Source organism: Lolium rigidum, chromosome 3, assembly GCF_022539505.1.
Source record: "Lolium rigidum isolate FL_2022 chromosome 3, APGP_CSIRO_Lrig_0.1, whole genome shotgun sequence".
Lineage (NCBI taxonomy): Eukaryota > Viridiplantae > Streptophyta > Magnoliopsida > Poales > Poaceae > Lolium > Lolium rigidum.
The window spans coordinates 58,552,531-58,574,673 of record NC_061510.1 but is presented as its reverse complement, the minus strand read 5'-3'; the positions used below and the strand labels follow the sequence as shown (position 1 = coordinate 58,574,673).

At 45.3% G+C, this 22,143-nt stretch overlaps 5 protein-coding genes across 6 annotated transcripts; all 5 read right to left on the bottom strand.

The window, feature by feature from the left end:
* Positions 1–687: 687 nt before the first annotated feature.
* Positions 688–1,216, bottom strand: LOC124696271 (arabinogalactan protein 1-like). 2 transcript variants are annotated; one of them, XM_047229021.1, is made up of 2 exons: positions 896–1,216; positions 688–865 (listed from the first exon to the last, which is right to left on the bottom strand). In XM_047229021.1, exons 1-2 carry the CDS (start codon positions 1,112–1,114, stop codon positions 740–742), a joined length of 345 nt encoding a protein of 114 aa, XP_047084977.1. In that variant the 5' UTR covers positions 1,115–1,216; the 3' UTR covers positions 688–739. The 2 variants fall into 2 exon arrangements, with proteins under 2 accessions (XP_047084977.1, XP_047084976.1); XM_047229020.1 differs by having other exon boundaries at positions 688–1,216.
* Positions 1,217–4,002: 2,786 nt separating this feature from the next.
* On the bottom strand, positions 4,003–4,384 carry LOC124699710 (arabinogalactan protein 1-like). Its single transcript, XM_047231969.1, has one exon. The coding sequence runs from the start codon at positions 4,382–4,384 to the stop codon at positions 4,010–4,012; it is 375 nt and encodes a 124-aa protein (XP_047087925.1). The 3' UTR covers positions 4,003–4,009.
* A 2,680-nt stretch (positions 4,385–7,064) lies between these two features.
* LOC124696270 (arabinogalactan protein 1-like) lies at positions 7,065–7,699 on the bottom strand. Its single transcript, XM_047229019.1, has one exon. The coding sequence runs from the start codon at positions 7,602–7,604 to the stop codon at positions 7,242–7,244; it is 363 nt and encodes a 120-aa protein (XP_047084975.1). The 5' UTR covers positions 7,605–7,699; the 3' UTR covers positions 7,065–7,241.
* A 2,198-nt stretch (positions 7,700–9,897) lies between these two features.
* On the bottom strand, positions 9,898–10,481 carry LOC124696266 (arabinogalactan protein 1-like). The gene has a single exon (XM_047229017.1). It carries the CDS (start codon positions 10,447–10,449, stop codon positions 10,060–10,062), a length of 390 nt encoding a protein of 129 aa, XP_047084973.1. The 5' UTR covers positions 10,450–10,481; the 3' UTR covers positions 9,898–10,059.
* Positions 10,482–13,193: 2,712 nt separating this feature from the next.
* LOC124696265 (classical arabinogalactan protein 5-like) lies at positions 13,194–13,862 on the bottom strand. Its single transcript, XM_047229016.1, has one exon. The coding sequence runs from the start codon at positions 13,751–13,753 to the stop codon at positions 13,403–13,405; it is 351 nt and encodes a 116-aa protein (XP_047084972.1). The 5' UTR covers positions 13,754–13,862; the 3' UTR covers positions 13,194–13,402.
* Between the last annotated feature and the right edge of the window lie 8,281 nt (positions 13,863–22,143).

Genomic DNA, 22,143 nt, shown 5'->3' with positions numbered 1-22,143 from the left:
GTGATATTTCATCAGGATAATCTTAATATAGAGATTTTTCTAATACGTAAACGTGTAGAATTGAAAATTTAAAGATTTTTTTGATATTTGAAAGATACATCATGATTTCATCAAAGACATTATCACCTCATTGAGATAGTGAATTAGAAAGGTTTTTTAGCGACAAAGATCATTAAAACCTAGTTGCTCACGATGGATATTTAAAAGTCTTAATCTATAAAATTATTATTTTTACTAAAACAAAAAGTAAAGCTTTGGCATTGAGGTGGCATTATTGTTATGTTTTTAAGTTTTACGTATATCAAATATGTCTTTTTTTTTATCGTACTAAGTTATTGTGTTAGTGTTAGTATCATATATGACGTTCATGTCTTAAAACTATTTTGGTATTTGCATTATTTTTTTTAGTTTGCCCTACCTCAAATTAATTCCGTTCTTCGCCACCGGAGAAAAGTACAGGAAGAGTTATAGCTGAACCGTATTCGCGCAACTTGAGAGTATACCTAAGCTCATAAAAGATTCACACAGTAGTACAGGAGACAATCCATGGTGTAAGGAAACGAATAAAAGAATCTGTATTCAAGATAATCTCATGCATGTGTACTACTAGCAAGGTTACATCGCGACGCGGTGTCAAACCATCTCCCCGATCTGTCTCTAATAAATAAAGAATCGTACTCCGTAGAACGAATCTCGTACTAATATGAACATCACGAAAACAGAGTAGTCTCCGCTCCATCTAGAACACGATGGCGGCGGCGACCGCGCCGGCGACGGCGACGAAGCTGACGGTGGACGTGTATACAGCCGAGCTCGCGGGGGCGTCAGCTGGGGCGCCGACCGGTGTGCCGGAGACCGCGGAGGGGGTCATCGCCGAGGGGGTCACCGCGGAGGGAGCTTCGGCCGGGGTCTCCATGGACGGGAACGGGGGAGATGCCATCGGGGACGGCGACGCGGCGGTGGGCGGAGTGGCGACCGGCGCAGGGGCGGTGGCCGGGGACCTCGCCGGGGGCGCGGGGAGCGGGGCCATCCTGGGCGCCGGCATGGGGCCCTGTGCGGCGGCGGTGACGACGAAGAGGGCGACGATCGCGGCTACCACTGCGAAGCGAGCCATCTTGCTTATGCTGTTGCTGGTGAAGAAAATTGGCTAAAGATTTGAAGAAGATCAGAAGATAGGACTTGATTTCTGGCCGATGTTTTAGGCACTGCGATTGTGCGAAGCTGTGAGTTGTGAATTGGGATGGAGGGAGGAGTCGCGATTTTATAGCGGGAGGAGGCGATTGAAAATGTCGGTTAGGCAACAGCTGTGACGTTCAAGCCTCGGGCTGTACTGGCGTCAAGGCTAAGAACGCGTGAGACCAGGCTGTGAGCGCGAAGTTGATCATTTCGCGGAGAGGCACCGCGTCCTTGTCTAACGACTATAGTAGTCCCGAGACACGTTGTGGATACTCAAAGACGTGAGATGGGATCTACCGAGACTTTGTGTTAGCTGCTGCACCACGTAGGTTTCCAAGTTGGTGGTACTCATGTAGTGCTCGTCAAAACCTAACCTGCTTTGTTGCACAAGTAGTGTAGAATTTTGACTTCACATGACTACATGAGTAAGCGAAACAGCAAAGGGGAAACCAGGCAATGCACAACTCATCAGCAGTTCAGCACCAATCATGTCTTTTCTTTTCAAAAGGAAAAAAACATTTCATTCGTATTTGTTTTATCTGGGTTATAAAGCTGGTGATCCGAAGGATTATATAATGTTGCCGAGATAATACTTCAAAGATTTGCGTCGCCGGTGATCGACACCTTAGGCTTATAGGAAGGTAACGAATCATATTTGTAGATGACGAACCGTAAAACTGAGATTTTTTTTCAAGGGAGGGCTTTTATCACGTGAGCTATGAGCATCTTGAATAGTTCCCTTAAATCGACCCATTGACTAAAAACCGCCATAGTCGCTAAAACTGAGTTTTTTTTCCTACAGCAGTGCCCTAAACGCCTCCCAAAGTTTGTGCCGATGTGTGAGGGTAGTCATTGCGGTATTTAGTTAGGAGTAAGTAGGTTCACTAAATGAGCAAGACACCAAGAGGATGCTAGCAATGAACAAAGCTACATGCTTCCCTAGTATGCGGGGATCCATGCATTGTTTGCATTTGAGGTGGAAGACCTACTCTGCGGCATGCCATGGGCATTTCCACGGAGATCAGGAACTCTTGATTCGAAATGCTGATTTTTGGTATGTTCAGTTCTTCCAATGATATCGATGTATTGCATTGCTTGACACTGTTTTCCAAGTTAGCCCATTGAGAGGCACCTTCTTGTTAAGTTTGAGCACAGCAAGCACAAGTACACAAATGAAATATTGTACTCCCTCCGTCCCATGAAAGTTGTCTTAATTTTGTCCAAATTCGAATTTATCTAGTTAATATTTAGTGTTCAGATACATCTAAATTTTGACAAAGTTAAGACATATTTTATGGGACGAAAGGAGTATATCTTGCAGATAAGATTTGCGCCCAATGGAAAGTATATGTGAAGTAAATATCATAACACCAAGGTAAAAGAACATTCTCCATAACACTATGCTAGCTGAAGTTAGAAAGATGTGGGAGGAGGATTTGTGGTGTTACAATCCCGCTTTGGGATTGTCCGAGCACTAACTATTATGTTCGGATATCAGAACATTGTCGACGGGATTTTTGCAGCGTGCATCGATCATAGAGCATGCCAATATATTCCTATGCTTATGAGTGCATGTAGGGGAAGAAGATTCAACCCAAGCTATGAGTGCATGAGGAGAAGATCCGATCCAAGCGGATCCAGAGGTTTCTCAGGGTGCATGGGGAGATCGAAGACCGAAAGATGCATGGACAACTCTCGGCTAACTTGGTTGAGGAGTTGTGAATGTTTCGTGGGTAAAATGACTGGTGTTTGTTCAACTTATATGTTAAACTTTATATTATGTGATGCACTAAGGTATTTGTTTCTATTCAAATTTAAATATAAACTTTTAGAATTATGTACATTAAATGATGTTGAACTTAAATCATAGTTTATGTTGAATTTAAATTAAATTTACTCGAACCTAAATCATACTATGTGCTTATCTGTTTGACATGTTCAATTATCTTTTGATTGTGCATTGTACATATCAATAGATGGATATACACCGCTGGAGATTCTCTGGGCAATTTCATCTCCAATGAGGCTATCACAATGATTCGTGGTTATATTGCCAATGGTGTTGTTGTTGCACCAGAGTGTTGAGTCCTATTTTTGCAATGCAAAATCACATTTGGCCTTGGACATAAATTTGTGAGCAGTTGGACGCACTCGTGAGTCTTTGTCGTGTTAGTGGTTTGAAGTGACGGTACAGATAGAACGAAATGAAGGGCGAGCACAGGACAGGGGAAAGAATCGGTTTAACAGGCACGCACTTAGTTTTAAAAAACACTTTGATCATTAATTTGATCAATAAATATGGAAAATATGTCATGAAAATTATATCATTAGAAACCTTATTTGAATATAAATCTAATAGTATAAATTTCATTAACGTAAAATTTATATTTTGTTGATAAAATTAATGGTCAAATTTTATCTTAAACTACGTGCGCGCCTGTTAAACCGATACGGAGAAAGTACTATATTTCAGCAGAATGGTAGAAAAGAATATAAGAAAAAAACGAGTGTGTCCTCAACGGCCAGCCCATGAAAATGCCACGTTCGTATTTTTGTGGAAGCAATTTTGGTGGAAGAATTATAACTGAACCGTATTCGTGATTCGTGACACTACGTTAGCTCGTAAAAGATTCAGACAGTGGTAAAGGGCACAATCCATGGCAACGAATAAAAGAATCTGTATTTAAGATAATCTCATGCATGTGTAGCAAGATTACATCGCGATGCGGTGTCGAACCATTCCTCGATCTGTCCCTAATAATAAATAAAGAATCGTAGAACGAATCTCGTGATAAGTATGAACAGCACGAGAACAGAGTAGTCTCCGCTCCATCTAGAACACGATGGCGGTGGCGACCGCGGCGGCGACGGCGACGAAGCTGACGGTCGACGTGTAGACGGCGGAGCTGGCGGGGGCGTCGGCTGGGGCGCCGGCCGGTGTGGCAGAGACAGCGGAGGGCGTCATTGCGGAGGGGGTCGCCGCGGAGGGAGCTTCGGTCGGGGTCTCCATTGGCGGGGCCGGGGGAGAGGCCATCGGCGAGGGCGACGCGGCGGTTGGCGGAGTGGCGACCGGTGCAGGGGCGGTGGCCGGGGACTTCGCCGGGGGCGCGGGGAGCGGGGCCACCCTGGGCGCCGGCATGGGGCCCTGTGCGGCGGCGGTGACGGCCAGGAGGGCGACGATCGCGGCGACCACGGCGAAGCGACCCATCTTGGTGCTGCTGTTGCTGGTGGAGAAGAACAGAAGAAAGGACTTGATTGCTGGCTTGTGATTTGGGATGGAGGGGAGGAAGCGTGATTTTATAGCGGGAGGCGACTGGAAATGTCGGTTAAGGAACAGCTGCGACGTTCAAGTCTCGGGCTGGCGTCACGGCTAAGAACGCGTGAAACTAGAATGTGAGTGCACAGGTGGAGACTTCTTTGCGGGGCGGCGCCGTGCAAAGTTGATCCCTTCGCGGAGAGGCACCGCGTCCTCTGTCTAACGACCAGTAGCCTCGAGCCACGTTGTGGATACTCAAAGACGAGGGATGTGATCTACTCCATTTTTCTACCGACACTTTGCGTTACCTGCTCCACCAGTATGTTCCAATTTGGTGGTACTCGTCAACACTAAAACCTGCATTATTGCACAAGTCGTGTAGAATTTTGACTTCATAAGAGTAAGCCAAACAGCAAAGGGAAAACGAGGCAATGCACAACTCATCAGCAGTTCTCAGCACCAAACTTATTTTTTCAAAAAGAAAATTAAGAAAAACATTTCCTTCGTACTAGTGCGTTTACGTGAGTTATAAGACTGATGATCCGAAGGAAAGTAACGTCTCTAGTTCTCAGCTTAAGTGTTCTTTCGATTTATAGAATTTATATAAAAATTATGTATGATTTTAATTCTGTGGGAAATTTTTTAACCAACTTGTTTGACTCATAGAAATATATCCTATAGAAATCTCTTAGTGTAAATCTTATAAGAAAAAATATTGGATCATACATCATGAAAAATTCCTTGCTACAATCAAACACAATTCATCTTCCCATAAAACTTAAGTAATCATAACATCCAAATTCTATTATTTTATATTCCTATCATTTTCTATCCTATGAATCAAAGAAGCACCACATGAAAATGGCCAAGGAAGAAGAAAGTGGGAATGTTATAGCTTCGGGTTTTGGTGTTGACCACTTCATGAACCCCATAGATTTTGGTTTCTATTAACGATAGTCGGGGATAGTCAGGGAAACCGCGATGTAGTTATTGTGGACCTGGGTGTGTCACCTCTTTTCACACAGTAAAAGGAAAAATACTAAATGCTAAAAGAGAAGAAGCATAAATCACTATCGAAACAAATCACGCTCTATTAATATGAACCAAACGCTCGTGTTTCTTTTTCAACCTACATAGAGTTTCACATGACTATATTGGCTCGGTCTCTCATAACTCATAATTTCTTGCTTTAGGATTTCCTCCACACCGAACAAGGGATCCTATCACACTCCATCCGTTTCAATAACTAAGGTATATAAATTTAGTGAAAAGTCAATATCCTCTAAGTTTAACCAATGTTACAGAAAAAATATGCAAATTTATGACACCAAATCAATATTAGTTTCGTAATATATTTGTCTCATGTTATAGATGTTTTTATTTTCTTATTTATATTTGATCAAAGTTTGTAAGCTTTGACTTTTGGCTAAATTTGTAAGTTTTATTCATCGTATCGGACGTAATACGTGTGTAACCTCGTCCATCATGGAGGGTGGAGCTACACACTCTAAGATTATATTTCATACTTTCGCATCTCCGGTGATCCACAACTAGTAACAAATCATATTTTTGAATGATGAGCAAACCTATCAAGGTAAGACTTTTACCATGTAAGCAATGAGCATCTCAAGCAGACCACTTAAATTGACCCATGACTGAATAAAACCCGCTAAAGTCCCTAAAACAAGTAAAGATGTGATGGGCATGCTTATCCTAGATTTGGTATGCTTATTCTGGTATGTTCATGTCTTGCAGTGATATCAATGTAGTGCACCGTTGAACATTGTTTTCCAAGTTAACCCATGGAGAGGCACCTCTTTTTGATTTTGACCTCAACATGCACAAGTACACAATGGCATATATTCTTATTTACATACATGATCTACCGCAAATGGGCAACATTTGTGAAGCCAACTTCAAACTCCCAAGATAAGAAGAAGATTCTCTATACCTATAGGATGTTAGAAAAGATGTGGAGGCATCATTTGTGGTGTTGGCGTGTTGCAACCCCTCTTTGCCATTGTGCGGGGACTAACTAAATTCTAGGATGAGAAGACTCTCAGCCGGATTATGACTACGTGCTGCACAACACGATCATAGAAGGATGAGCATGCCATGATGTGCCCTATGCTAATGAGTGCATGAGAAGAAGATCCGACCCAAGAGAATAGTCGAAGGCCGGATCCAAAGGTTTCTCAGGGTGCACCAGGAGTTCGAAGACCGGGAATGCATGGAAAACTCCAGGCTGAATTGGTTGAGGAATCGTGAAAAGTGGCATGACAAAAATAATTGATTTTGTGTTCGACTTATTTGTTGAACTTTATGTTATGCGCACTATGTTATTTTCTTTAAATTTGAACATTGAAAATTCTGAACTTTATATATGTTGAACTTCATATTTGGACTTGGGTGTTGCCAACGTTCTGACGAGTGTGGTTAACTGCGTGGGCATGATTTTTCTGAGTCGTGTCTTTCTGTATATATTTTTGGCAGGCAGCCCATAAAAAGTGCCGTGCGCGTTCGTGGTTTTATGGAAGCAAATTGCTGGAAGAATTATCTTCGTGACAGTAGGTAAGCTCATAAAAGATTCACACGGTAGGACAGAGCACATATATATATGGCAGGTGAGGTATAACGAACAAAAGAATTTGCATTGAAGATAATCCCATGCATGTGTAGCAAGATCTACATCGCGCGCGATGCGGTGTCAACCCTTTCCTCGATCGATCTGTCTGTAACGAATAAAGAATCATAGAACGAATCTCGTAATATGAACAGCACGAAAACAGAAGCGTAGTCTTTTGTCCATCTAGAACACGATGGCTGCGGCAACCGCGCCGGCGACGGCGACGAAGCTGGCGGTGGACGTGTAGACGGCGGAGCTCGCGGGGGTGTCGCTGGGGGCGCCGGCCGGTGTGGCGGAGACTGCGGAGGGGGTCATCGCGGAGGGGGTCACCGCGGAGGGAGCTTCGGTCGGGGTCTCCATGGGCGGGGCCGGGGGCGAGGCCATCGGGGACGGCGACGCGGCGGTGGGTGGAGTGGCGACCGGCGCAGGGGACCTCGCCGGCGGCGCGGGGAGCGGGGCCATCCGGGGCGCCGGCATGGGGCCCTGCGCGGCGGCAGAGACGGCGAGGAGCGCGACGATGGCGGCGACCACGGCGAAGCGAGCCATCTGGCTGTTGGCGATGATGGCTACTAACGATCGACTTGGGTAAGATTTGAAGAGGAGATCAGAAGATGGCAAAGCGAATGCTGAGGCTGTGTTCGTAGAAGCTGTTTGAGTTGTGAATTGGGATGGAGGGAGGAGCCGGGTTTTATAGTGGGGTGGCGCGTCTAAAGTGTCGGTTAGTCAACAGCTGTAACGTTCGAGTCTCGAGCTGCCATGGGCCCACGTTTCACTGTCGCCAGGGCCACCAAACCAACGCGTGAGACCAGGCTGCGAGTGTACAGGTGGGTGGCCCTTCGCGCTGCAAATATTGATCCTTTTTTTTTCTTTTGAAACTTGCAAATATTGATCCTTGGGGCCGAGGCACCGCGTCCTGGCCTCCCGGCGCTAATCACGACTTCTGACCGTTGAACATACTGAAGATTCGCGTCAGCCATTAGTTCCAGCATCACGTATGTTTAGTCTCTCGCATACAAGAAGCGTAAATTTCAGTTTCGGCAGAGCAAGTTAAAAAGCAGAGGGTTCTCACAGTCTCACAGCTCTTTTTCCCCACCAAGGGTTCCTTATACAGTATGAATACAAATTCACTACACATTCTCTGTAGCAACTTAATATCACATGCAATTCAAGACATTTAAGTTGCACACGGTTAAGTTATTATAAATCCAAATTTTAAAGCACACATAGAAATAGCGACATCACCGCCGCACTAACAACACACGAGAAGCGAGAAGATTCTCCAAAAGCAACATCTCGAGAAAGGTACAATAACAACAATGTTAAAGTTTTTTTTAACAAATTAGGATAGGCTAGATATAAAACCCAACGGAAACATAAAGATACCAATACAAGGCGAGAGAGAAAAAAGAACAAGCAAAATAAGATTTCGGTACATGAATGGTTGGTCTCAGTGTTTTTCATACTTTGGTCATCCTCTAGCCCTTCTTGTATTTTTCATACTCTTTAGAATTTTACTGGTGTTTGGTGTTTCTGGATGCCTCCGTTGAATATGATCAAATCACCTTATTTGTCAGTGTTGGACTAGCTTCTCGTTGGCCGGTGCTAATTCGGTCCTTTTTTCTATGAATGATTATCAATAGACAGGTGAAGTTTTTACAAAATATAAATAAATAAAGCTCTAGGTTTGTTCCAACTCTTGAGCATGTCAATATAAAATGTTAGCTAAAATATGTGCTAATATCAATACTTATGACATTATTAAAAAATAGTATGCTATATTTAATCAAACTAATTTGATCTTGTAAATGTTGATATATAATCTAGGTACTTGGATAAATTTGAAGGACTAGGATCACGGGCGAACGTGCGAACTTTGGCATCGCCGGGATGCGTACTGAGAAAGCGATCTAGACTCAACTTGCATGAATGGATGTTGTCATGAAAGAAAAAAAATACTCCCTCCGTTTCTAAATACTATAAGCCATATAGTTTTTGATACGGAAATTAAAAAACACATATTGAGAGAAAATTACAACAGGTTTGGGCGGGATTACTCCTATACATTTGACATGAGAAAATAGAAGTGCCTCGCACTAAAGTCTATATTCTGGAATTTTCTCGAAAAACTATATGGTTTATATTGAAGAACAGAGGGAGTAGGTATTGCCACTATCTATAGAAAGATGTCTCAACTTTATTAAAATATACATATATGTAGACATATTTTAGCATGCAGATACATGCAAATTTAGAAAAAATAAGAAAATCTTTTGTAAACAAATAAAGTTACCAAACCCTACAAGTTAAAGACCCTACAAATTAATAAATAATAACCATGGGAACTTTTCGAGGCGGTGGCGCCCTTCGCGTGCGTTCAGCCGATATAATTTCCCCCCAAAAAAAGGTCTGGCTTAGTGCAACTCTTGATCTCAAATGAATTATAACCATAGTAGTATATCCAATCATAATATAATGGCTATTGTGTCAAAAAAATAATATAATGGCTGCATGATTTCTAGCAAAGATTGTATCTTAGTATAGTACTTCTTCCGTCCTATATAGTTCGTTTTAGATTTATTGATGTTTGTCAAATAGAAGATAACTTTGGTGTGGTAGATGGAGTACATAGCAATCTTTCCCACTGCCTCAAATAAAAGAATCGAAGAACAAAATTTTAGTCTCGAACTACTTTTCCCATGAAATCTATCTTAACTTTGTCAAAATTTAAATTATATTTGAACACTAAATACTAGATAAATACATCCAATTTCAAACAAAATTAAGAAAATTTTCGTGAAACGGAGGGAGCTGTATATAAGCTGAGTTGACAAAAGGAAGGTGATAAATGAAAGAATTTATATTCATTAATAGGCATGACATGTAACCAGATTACATCGCAATGTCGTTGCAATCTTTCCTCATCAATCTCTACAAAAGAATCACAAAACGAATCTCGTAGCGTAAACTAACACCAAAACAGAGTCTTGCCCGCTCCATCTATCTAGAACACGAAGGCGGCGGCGACAGCGCCGGCGACGGCGACGAAGCTGACGGTCGACGTGTAGACAGCAGAGCTCGCGGGGGTGTCGGTGGGGGCGCCGGCCGGTGTGGCCGAGACCGCGGAAGGTGTCATGGCGGAGGGAGCTTCGGTAGGCGGGGCCGGGGGAGATGCCATCGGCGACAGCGACGCGGCGGTGGGAGGGGTGGCAACTGGCGCAGGGGCGGTGGGTGGGGTGGCGACCGGCGCAGGAGCGGTGGCCGGGGACCTCGTCGGCGGCGCGGGGAGCGGGGCCATCCTGGGCGCCGGGATGGGCGCCGCTCCAGGGCCCTGCGCGGCGGCTGTGACGGCCAGCAGGGCGACGATGGCGGCGACCACGGCGAAACGAGCCATCACGTCGGTGCTGCTAGTGATCGGTGGAAGACTTTGCCTGAGAAGATCTGGAGAACTGGAGGTGAGATTGCTGCGTAGAGGCTGCGTGAGAAGCTGCGAGTTGTGTGCTGGTAATCAAGGGGATTGGCGGGTACTTATAGCAAGGAGGAACGCGTAATTTGTCGGTGAAGCAACAGCTGTGTCGTCATCATCATCAGCCTGTAAATGTTCGTGCCTGGCGAGACGCCGCGGCATCAGCGCGGTCGCTGTCACGTACTCCGGGCAACAACGCGTTTTAGACCAGACTGTCGCCGCGCTCGGTGTGGCCACCCACTTGGCGGATCGGCGCCCCGCGCCCGGCCAAAGTTGACATTTTTTCTTTTCCTGGAAGTTCACCCTTCGGCTTACATCATGCTCATTTCTTTGAGGAACGAGATTTTACTCTCTTCAATAACCGGGCACTTTTTTAAATGTAAAACAGGATTTCATTAAGCAATAGGGCCGCCATAGTGATCAAGATCCATCTCATGAAGATGGCCCAAAAAAATAAAGTTTTATCTCATGCAACAACAAGAATTGCACGAACCAACTTGAGGTTGGGTGGTTAGGAGGATTGTTGTATCCCCAACCCACCAGAGTTAAAACCCAGGTTTGACATCTGTGTGTCTTATAAAAGGCGGAATATTCATTCAGTGGGAGGCGACGTTCCCGTCGACAGCGAGACGCCTGTGGTAACTTCGTCAATTTCAAGATCTAATCCGCCGGCTCAGTCTTCCGAAGGTGCTCATAGGGGTAGGGTGTGCGTGTGTGCATTCATAGGGGTGAGTGTATGCGCGTGTATGTGAGCGCCTACGTTTGTACTGTGTTTCTCAAAAAAAAAAAAATTGCACAAACCACGAGTGTGAACCCACTTTTTGAAAAGTTCCGTTTGTGATGTGAAAACATGTTTTAAAAATCGAAACACAAAATGATTTCCCAGATGATCTCAAATATGTGCCCTGGACATGAGTTTCGTGACGAAAAAACCTTTTATTTTGTCTCGGCAAAAAAGTGAAATTTTGCAGGGCTATATAGCAGTATATATGTGACGTATTTTGTCTTTTTTTTTAATTCTGAAATAAAAAAGTGGTTTCTCCACGAAAACTTTTTACGCACACATGAAACATGCGTACGTACCCGGATATTTTTATTTCAGAATTTTTTAACATTTGGAAAATGCATTTCCAACTAGGGTTCACATGCACCCATGTTCAAACCGGACTTTTCCCACAAACCACTAACTATTATTCTCTTCGTTGCATAGAACTCGCTTCATCCACCTTTTGCGCAAACCACCAACTTTACGTATAATTTGTTGCGCGAAGGTCCAAACGTAAGATTATGTTGCTTAACAGCAAATCTAAAGTCAATGGCCCACATGTGATGATGTAGCATCCGTACGCCATCAACTAGAATTTTTCGAACATTATAAAAACAAATGAAAAATCCAATAAGTGAAACAATATAAACTAACAAATCTGCGGAAGTCTGGAACAATTAGATCATTTGTTAAAATATTTATCACTTTTTGTGAGGCTCGACCAAATTTTGGTGAAAATTTTAACCCATCTTTGTTTTGTGATACCGGGTCGTTAGATTTGCTATTAAGCAGTTTAATCTTGGATTTGGAACTCTTTGCATTACATGTAAAGTTGGTGGTATGTGCAAAAGGCATGTAAGTTGAGTGATTTGTGCCACGGAGACGGCAATAGCAGGTGGTTTGTGTGATTTCCTCCATGCAACACAATGGTAGGACCGCGACCTAGCCCAACATTTCAAAATCTATGAGATCGTGGCTAACCCTAACTTGCAAATGTTTCCATTATTATAATTTTGCGTTCAATTTTTTGACCAATCACTTTATTGCCAAGAGGGGTGATATAGGGCGCCGAGAGAAAGAGACCAGATGTGCCACCTTCATCGACATCACAAAACAAGCTATAGAAGTTCAAAAGATTGAGGGTGATGCCAAGTTGTTGCGGAGGAGAACCGGACAATGCTCGCCGGCTTGAGCCTCATGGACCCGAAACAATGGGTTTGGTTCGCGAAGATGCGATCCATCATATTCCAACGCGACGTGTGATCTTCCTCACATATCTTTCTTACTTTGTCTATTGCGCATTAAACTTGTCTCCTTTTACACTATGATTTGGTACTATTGCTTGTGAACTACGTGATTTCCTAAATTATCCATATTTTATTTGCAATTTGTAATTCGTATGGCCTTTTTTCAACATATATTGGCCTATTTGGTGGAATTGGAAGAAAATTAATCCGGACTGCGGGGACTAAATGTGTCGGGCCGCTAGGACAAACTGACCCAAAGGGACACATGTGGCTGTACAGCCGGTTTTATGTCCGTGAGTTGATCCAAACGGAATAAACCAGACACATTTGATGTCTAAAATAGGTCGACGTTAGATATGCCCTTAAACTGGTGTGTATTTACGGACAAAATTGAATACCTCGTAGGACTGGTAAAGCAAAAGCTTGAGCTGGCTACAACTGTTCGCTTGAGCACCGAATTGACTTCCCTCTTTCTTTTCCAGCGCGTCACGCTTCATCCTGATGAAGTAAAAGTTACTATAGGCAGCATCTCATGGCGGCACTGTAAAAAGAACAAGCAAAACACAGTCGCTAGCTACACGGCTACATCTCGCGTTGGTAGGGCTCCACACAACTGACCGCTGTAAGTTTCGTGACTTGTTGCAAAGCAGACAAGCAGAGAAGACACCAATGACGGGAGATATTGTAACAAATGAAAGAATTCTACAGTATTCATAATGATCGCAGGTACATGTACTAGCAAGAGAGTAACATGGCAATGTATGTCACTCTATCCGCAGCCTCTAATAAAGAATAGGTGAAAAGAATCTCGTTGCATAAGCAACAGTGAAGCAGAGTCCTTCGGCAGTGGAGCGAAGATGGCTTCCATCTAGAACATGACGGCGGCGGCGACTGCGCCAGCGACGGCGAAGAAGCTGACGGAGGAGGCGTACACATCAGAGCTCGCGGGGGCGCCAGCGGTGGGTGCGCCGGCCGGTGCGGCGGAGACCGCGGAGGGCGTCATCGCGGAAGGAGCGTCGGTGGGGGCCAAGCCGGTGGGCGGGGACGGCGGAGAGGCGGTCATCGGGGACGGCGCCGCAGCAATTGGAGGCGTGGCGACCGGGGACTTCGCCGGGGGTGCTGGCAGCGGGGCCATCTTGGGCGCCGGCATGGGGCTCTGCGCGGCGGCGGTGATGGCGAGGAGGGCGACGATGGCGGCGACCACGGCGAAGCGAGCCATCTGGCTAGTGCTGCTGGTGGTGAACGGAGACTCGGGGACGAGGAGGGCGGCGGCAACAAGCTACGGAGTAGTGCTCTGGCTCCGTGTATAGAAGCTGCGGGAGGCTTGAGCTGCGAGCTGTGAATTGAGACGGAGGGGAGGAGTCTGGTTTTTATAGCGGGAGAAGCACGTCCGGTGTGGGCTAAGCAAAAACAGCTGTGACGTTCAAGTCTCCCCCGCCGAGATGCCGCGTGATCAGCACGAAGAAGCGCCGGCCAAGTTAACCACTCTTTTGGGCCGCGGAGTCTTAACGACTAGTTTCGGTGCCACGTGGCGGATCCTTCCGCTGTTGGATCGGCAACGACGTACCGGATGCACCCGTGTCTTCCCGTTGAGATGGGATGTGACCCTTGGGCGATGGGCCGGACGACGACTAGCCGTTGTGGTAGGTTCCGTTGCTGTCCTGATAGCATTTTTCTACGTCGTCCCCACTCCACGGTTCGGCGCGATGATTCGGGAATATTGAGGTTCGTCCACCATGTGCTTGACTGTACAATTACAAGTTTTGTTATTGTGGAAAAAAAAACTCATTCAGAGCTGGAACGCGATTGAGTAAGTTGTATTACAAGTTTTATTATTGTGCAAAAAATACCTAACTGCAACGTGCACACGCTTATTTTATTTTCCCTAATGCGCAAAAGATTTTCTTTTCATTTCCATTAAGATCTAACCGAAGGTTATCTTTACATAAATCATTGAATTCATAGGCATAGAGGCGTCCCTGGCAGTGGTTCATTCAATGAGAAAGAAAGACAGGAGAGCAGGATTCGTCATGTCGGGCGAATTCATTCTGGAGAAAAGGGGGGGCACATATAGCACAATCTTCTTCGGTAGTTTCAGAATCGAATTGTCCAGTGCATGCACTAAGCGTCATCCTCAAACATCATCTCACTAACTACATGCATTAAGCGTCATGCTCAAACAACAACTCACAAACTAACTTCATGACTCCCCGGTGTAATTGGGCAGACCGTCTCAGACTGAGTGGTGTTTTTCTTCGTGGATGGACTTAGCCCGCTCCAACAAGCGAGTTTAATAAATACAACTTACACTAAAATTTTATACACTGCTAAATAACTAATAACCATACATTCTCACATAATTAATTAAATATAAAATGTTAATAATATTAATTGTATCATTCTTTTTATTGTAAATTATATTAATTATTACAGTTATCGTGTGGTAAACAATTATAATTTATATCAAAAATTTATTAATTTCTAACGTGTAGACATTGACATAATTTTACACATCCTCATCTCCTGCATCTACATGAACCACTAAATATCTTTTTTTTTTAATTTAGTATATATATATCTATTGGGTATATTCAAGCAAATATCTTAATAGAGAGATTTCTAGTAGTACCTCTGTCTATAAAAAGATGTGGCAAGTTTATATCAATTTTAGATGTATGTAGACACTATTTAATGTATAGATATATCTGAATTTAAACTAATCTCCGACATCTTGTTATGGACGGAGGGAGTATAACGTTACATAAAATATATAGAAACTTAGTATAAATTGGACGTTAGTTTGACTATCTAATATTTGTTTTAAAATCTACATTATGTTCAATAATAATCCGAAAAAAATATATATATTCAAAGATCAGACACAGGATTTTCTTTTCCTTTTTTTTCTGACCTTCACAAATGGTTTCTTGAGAAGACGCAAAAGGCCCGCCCAGGAGAAAAAACGGCACAGCATGAATCACATGGGCTCATAGACTTGCTCGGCCCTTGGAGAAGCATGGCTGGTCAAATCACATGTTGAGGTTTCACGGCCTCCGCTTGGGCCAGCCATCAAAGTACTTGTGGAACATAGCTGCATCTGGCCCAGTGATCTGTGCTAGCAAGGCCCCCTTGTTTAAGAGACTTGGCGAGTGAACCGTCTGCTGGCGCCAAGAGCTGGACTAGTTGATTGTCCATTTGTCCTGGGACTTATCATGTCGAAGCTGGTTTGACTATGCATGCCCGTAGCACTTTTGGACTTTTCGTGTCTGTACCTTAACTTGTCACCGTTTCGTGTCATGTCCAGTATGTAGATCTGGAAGTTACGCTGCGTTTCACCTTCTTCAGATCGAAGACGGCGACTTGGAAAACATGCATGTCTACACACGATTTCCAGAGCTCTGCAGAATATTCAGGTCACGTCATTTCTACTGTGACCATTAACTGGTTTGACTATGCAACCACGGATAAGACGGTAGTAAGTACTCACGACTATAGCAAATTGATTGTCCGACCATCGGGGCACTGTTTTTCTCTGGACCATGTTTGAAGAACTGGAGGTAGCCTCCAAGCTACGCTAGGTTCCCGAGCTGGCAATTGGCGGATTGGACCGTGAACTATTGTGAACGACCATTCAACATCAGATTAATTAGCAATGCAGTAGTTGTACTGTTGTACCGCAACCCTTGGCCGGCCCTAGATAGCTAGGCCACCAGGTGCATGACGGCCGCCAAACCGGCGGTCGGACTCTAGCCAAAGCTATGACTGTTTCTACCGTACGCGAAGCCGGAAGAAAAACGTGGCCACTCGTTAAATTTCACTGCGTGCGTGCGTGCAAGCCCGTTGCTCCTGGCGACGCTGATCCTGTGATCCAAGCTGTTGTCGTGTGTTGCGCCTGGCGAGAGCGTTGTGGTAGATAGATGGCGGCACGGTGTAGAAGTGAAGTGTACCAGTGCTGAGTGCTCGCTTCCTTTTTATGGACTGATCTAGTGATTCCACAGTACTGAACCTGACCATTCGTCTCGTCTGGATCTGTTCGTGCTGAAAAGCTCGCAACAGCGAAATGGTTATCGCGCGCTTATCAGTAGCAGCAAGGACAAGCCAAGACCTGCCTCCACTCACCGAAAATGGCGAGATGCGGCCGCGCATGTCAGGCTAGCAACCAAGCGTGGTCGGCCAGAGGAAAACTGTGACTGTGAGTTACGTCGTTTCGGCCGATCTGGTCAGACTCAGAGGTGAGAGCACGAGCGCGGTTCCCGAATTGCGGAGCCGGCGAGGAATGCTTCGCCGCATGTGGAGAGATCACGTCGGATGGCCCTTTTTACAGTGGAGTCTTGTGTCTCTACCGGCAGAAAGTGAAATCACCTTTTCCAGGAGGGAGGATTCAACTCCCCCTTTTTTTTTTGAAAAATATCTTGATACCACACTCGCTTCACAAAATTCAACTTTTTACATGTCCAAAAAATATGAAACAAATTTGTGGTTGTTCACAAGATCTCATCTTGTGCAAGCCCAACTAGGAAGCGGCCGTAAATAGGAAAGTTGTCTAAGCCGTCTTTGCTTCGGGTCTATCCGTGATTGGTGCGGCTTAGTGCGGCTTCTTTCTGGAAGTCGCCTTTGAGGGTCTTGACCAAGGAAAAAAATAGCGCGCTATAACAAAATAGCGCGGGTCTAAAAATACGCTATTAGCATGTTATAGCGTGCTATTAACGCGAATAGCGCGCTATAGCGCCGAAATAGCGTAGCGTCGGCTCTCCAGATATGCTATAGCGTGCTATTAGCGTTGGAATAGCGCGCTATTTTTTTCCATGGTCTTGACAAACCCCTGAAAATATTAATTAAACGCTCAACTAGTAATACGCTGCCGATTTACAAATTGAACGCCCAGTTTGAAACAACTCTGATCATGCCAGCTTGTGTCCTTCATGGAACGTTCACGAACTTCTATGACTTAGAATTACCACCAGAAGTCGCCTTCTGAATTGGCAGGAATCAATGATCCATTTTGTCTTCTAATCATTGGTGCGAGGTATTTGTTAGCCCATCTGTCTCGTGCTCGGCCCCGGCCTCCGTGCTAAAGGGGGAGGTCGATTTAACACCGACACAACATCAAGATTAATCGGCACAGCTGCGTTGCACACCTAGCTAGCTTCGAACTCGCGGATAATCAGCGGCCTCCTACCGGCCCAACGGGGGGAAATCTTGGCTGGGGTAGCACACGGTGGAGGGTCGGAGCCGGAGGCGTCGAGCCGTCGAGGTAGACATCGGAGGGACGGTTGATGTGGCGTGATAGTGCGTGTCACTAAGAGAGAGAGAAGAGGGCGGTGACTAGAGTGGAGTGTATGCATGGAGAAAATGGGGGCGTCTCCCACGGTTCTCAACAGTTGCATGCGGCGGTGTAGTTTTCGGCGACAATGGGCTAGGCTCCACGGAAACTGCTGATTCAGCCGTTACTTTGGAGCATGACCCAAGGGTGTTTTAAAACCCGTGCTGAATACAACGTGGAGGGCATCACCCTAGAGAGTTAGGATAAAACATGTCTCGGTGCATCATCCTAGTTGTGATCCCGAAGGAAATGTTTTCATGGGAGGGGGCCAAGACGTGTCACACCGTGCTAGGTTATTTTGGGAGAGGGATATGTTCTAGCCCCCCCCCCCCCCCTCCACACACACACACACACACTCCAACGACTAGCAGCGCGATTCATTGCACGTGCCGCTTTGACGTTTGTCAATCGGTTGGTGTACGCTAGATGGTACGTGGTACGACTCGTGCGGTGGCCGGTTCCACCACGTTCCTCTGTCTAGTCCGCATCGCGAGATCCACTGTTTGGGTTCTCGCGCCAAGATGGTGTTCTACTTGTTGTATGCCCTTACTGATCTGGTCGGTGTTGAGTTTTGTAAGGCTCCGTTGGCAATCTCGATTGGGCGCCTAATGCATGTAGATTACGGATTCGGTCATGTGCACCTTTTTTTAATGCACGTTTGGTTGCAGGAGGGCTAGACGTGAAGCTTTGTTGTTTGTTTTCATCATGGGATATATCTTTCTATTCCCATGGTGAATTCTAAGGTTTTGATGCCTAGTAATGGTACAAGTCTTTGGAGCGATGAGGAATTTCCTAGTTGATTCGTGACTCGTAGGGGCAGCATCGGCAAGTTGGGGCGGTAGCATATGAGGAGTACAAAGTATTTGAGCTCGAACTTTCTCCATGATAAAAAAAAGCTAAGATCTATGATCGGATGATGATGATGCTTGTGTATTTTTTTTTGAGGTGTCACTTTTAGAGAACTTGAACTTCTGGTAGTCGACGTGCTATAGCTTCAAGAAATAGATCAATGTAGCGGAGTTATTTCTTCATTTTCTTCTTATTGTTTTTTTTCTTGTGTTTATCCGTAATGTCTTTAGAACATTGTCTTGTTGCAGGCGTTGTTTATAATTGGTATTAACGTGATATTAATACGTATTTCGTTTATCCAGGAAAAAAAGTGAACGCCACACATCTCAACGTTAGGAAAAAAAAAGTTAGTTTTCACGAGGCTTTGCTTCTGTTGCGTTTTTCCCAAAGCTGAACTATGTTGCCGATATTGAGCAAACAAGTTACGTTTAACCTTTTCAACAAGAAAACTTCAAATTTCCAAAACAGAATTTGGAGACGTACGTGCATTAGTTACACCAACCGAAAATTTCACCCCCGTGAAATGTTGACGCTACGTCATTTGCACTGCGATCATTAACTGATCGTGTAGACTCTGCAACAACGGATAAGACGGTACCACTATAGCAAATTGATTGTACGGGCACTGCGTTATCTCTGGACCATGTTTGAAGAACAGAGCACCTCTCGAGCTAGCCTCCAAGCTAAGCTAGATGCCAGAGCCTTGGCTGATTGAACCGTGAACTGTTCTGAACGGCCACTCAACGTCAAAATTAATTAGCACTGCAGTAGTTGTACCGCAAGCCGTGGCCGGCCCTAGATAACTAGGCTTCCAGGTGTATGATACGGCCGCCGAAGCTAAACAGGCACACCGCTGCCGTACGCAATGCGGGAAGAAAAACTTGGCTACTTGTTGGATTTCACTGAGTGCGTGACACACACACTTATCCCGGTGACCTATCGCGTACCGTACATTGGCGGAGAGGAGTCTAGGTAGACAGCGGCACGGTGGACTGTAGAGTGAAGTGTGCCAGTGCTGAGTGCTCTCTTCCTTTTTATGGACTGATCGGAGACGAGCTAGCTAGTGATTGCACAGTGCTGAACCTGAGCTTTCGTCCGGATGTGTTCGTGCTGAAAAGCTCAAAACAGCGAAGTGGTTATCGCCGCTTATGAGCAGCGAAGGACAAGCGTCAGTTTGCGTCCGCCAGTCTGAAAAATACGTCGGGTTCGTATTCCAGCGCGGCGACGCAAAGTGATCGGATCGTCCGCGACGATGCAAACCAAGCACAAATATGTGCCTCGGATGCGGGCTCTCTGAACGTGTAAAATGTCCACTCCGTCAGATGGACGTTTCTTCGGGCCCGCCTGGCAGTGACCATGCGTCGATGTGTCTTCTCAGGCGCGTCAGCGAGTGGCGCCGTATGAATAACTGGAATCCCGGTTCGGATGGTTGACCAACATTATGATTGTGTATGAGCTGTGTCGCTTCGGCAGTCTGCGCCATGTTAATGGCGATGCCTCGCCTGCCGAGCGGCCACCGCCCACCTCCGCCAATGCAGTAATGGCGACGCCACACGTCCCGTGGCCGTGGCCCGCCTCCGGCCTATATAAAGAGGGCGCACGCTCTTCTTCCTCATCCACTCCTCCACACAAACACTAGCTGACAAGGTATCAACTTGTCAATGCCTACGGGTTATAGGCTAGGGTTTAGTTAGAAGTAGAGGGCAAGTAGATCTCGAAGGTTTCAGCCGAAAAGTACTCGACGATTATGAAAACTAGGGTTTGTGAACAATGATTCGATGATCTCCTCGTCCCTCGACTCCCCTTTATATAAGAGGTGGAGCCGAGGGTTTCGTTTTGTACAAGTTACGGAGTCCGGGACGGTTTCTAACTCATCCCGCCGGATTACAAACAACACTTCCTATTACAACTCTACTTTCCTTAATATATCTTGGGCTCTCGAACCTTCTTATTCTTCGGGTAGTGGGCCTTCATTAAACCCCGGGTACTATCTTTGGCAGGCCCATTTGGGATGCCTATGTCGATAGCCCCGAGATTTTGCTTGAATCGTAGAGTCGGGGAAAATCTCCACTGTTTATTTTTATTCGACAATTTAAACTTTTCTATATTTCTTTATATAAATTTCTATATTGTACGGGGATATTGGTAGTTGGGGCTAGTTCATCCGACGGATCAGGTACTAGTTAAGCTGCTCTAGTGGCAATCCGCAAAAACCTACTTCAAGATCACGTCCCTGGACATGATCTCGGGATACTTGGTGCAAACTTCGACGAGTGCCGCTTAAGGTCTTACCATTCCGTCGAGTCCCAGTCAAATTTATCGAGTACCTAACGCGTCCGTTAGGATTTTTCTTCGTATCTGTTGATACGGATAAAAGTAGCGAGCGCGGTCTTCGGCGATGCCACGCCCAGCAGAACGGATCTGGGGTCTTACCTTCGCAAATTTGCGGCATTCAGAAATTGATCGCAACTTTGGCGTTCTGAGAATATATTGTCGAGTGCTTTTCCGGCTGTTGGAATGGCACATTTTATTGAATCAAATATGATTTATATTAATCTCCCGATGGGAGTATATGTAGAGTTAATTATAACTCGAAATATACTCTCTTGCTTTTCTATCTTTCTTCCTTTTCCTTTTTAATTTCATCGGGCACGCGAACGGCGTTCCCGATGGGAGTAGCTCCGAGGCTACGAGCCAAGAACTTGTGCTTGGTTGTAGGCTCAACATTTTAGTCCACCTTGTCGCTATATTGTCATTATTTCCCGATATTCTCTTTTTTTTATCTCTCGGGTGCGCGAACAGCGCTCCCGATGGGAGTAGCCCGAGGCTACAGCCAAGAACTTGTGCTTGGTTGTAGGCTCCCGCAATTTCTATATTGCCATAGTCGAAATTTTACTTTTATCGAAGTAGCCCCCGAGCATTTGGGCAAAAACTTGTATTTGACCAAAGGCTCCCGAAGTATTCAAATAAATTCTCCTGTCACCATTCTTCTTTTATTTTTCTTGTCGACATACTTTCCTTTGTCAAATTCACTTCATCTCTATTAATAGTCGGAATTTTTCTGCCTTGTGGGTCCATTGTTATCACCACGTTGACACGTCGTGCAAGTGGGGGACACACGTCCTCCGCTTTCCTGGCGCACGTACGGTACGCTTGTGCTGTTCCACCTCAGTAAAAATACCTTTTTACCCTTTTATCTACTAAATCTTTTTCCACCACACGATTTCTTCATCCAACGGTGCTTTGCTTCTCCCGAATCCTATATAAGCCTTTCTTCAACCTCGGTCCACTCCTTCGCTTGCGCCGCACATATGTTCCCTCTACGCAAAAACTTCCCTTACGCCCAACTCTGTTTCATCTTCCGCACGCACAAGCATTGCTTTGTCCAGTGCCGTTGATGCCACCGCGCACGCGACTCACTCGCCACAGTACTCCGA

Coding starts and splice junctions, on each gene's coding strand:
- LOC124696265 (XM_047229016.1), bottom strand. CDS start 13,753: ATGGCTCGCTTCGCCGTGGTCGCCGCCATCGTCGCCCTCCTCGCCATC.
- LOC124696270 (XM_047229019.1), bottom strand. CDS start 7,604: ATGGCTCGCTTCGCCGTGGTCGCCGCCATCGTCGCGCTCCTCGCCGTC.
- LOC124696266 (XM_047229017.1), bottom strand. CDS start 10,449: ATGGCTCGTTTCGCCGTGGTCGCCGCCATCGTCGCCCTGCTGGCCGTC.
- LOC124699710 (XM_047231969.1), bottom strand. CDS start 4,384: ATGGGTCGCTTCGCCGTGGTCGCCGCGATCGTCGCCCTCCTGGCCGTC.
- LOC124696271 (XM_047229020.1), bottom strand. CDS start 1,114: ATGGCTCGCTTCGCAGTGGTAGCCGCGATCGTCGCCCTCTTCGTCGTC.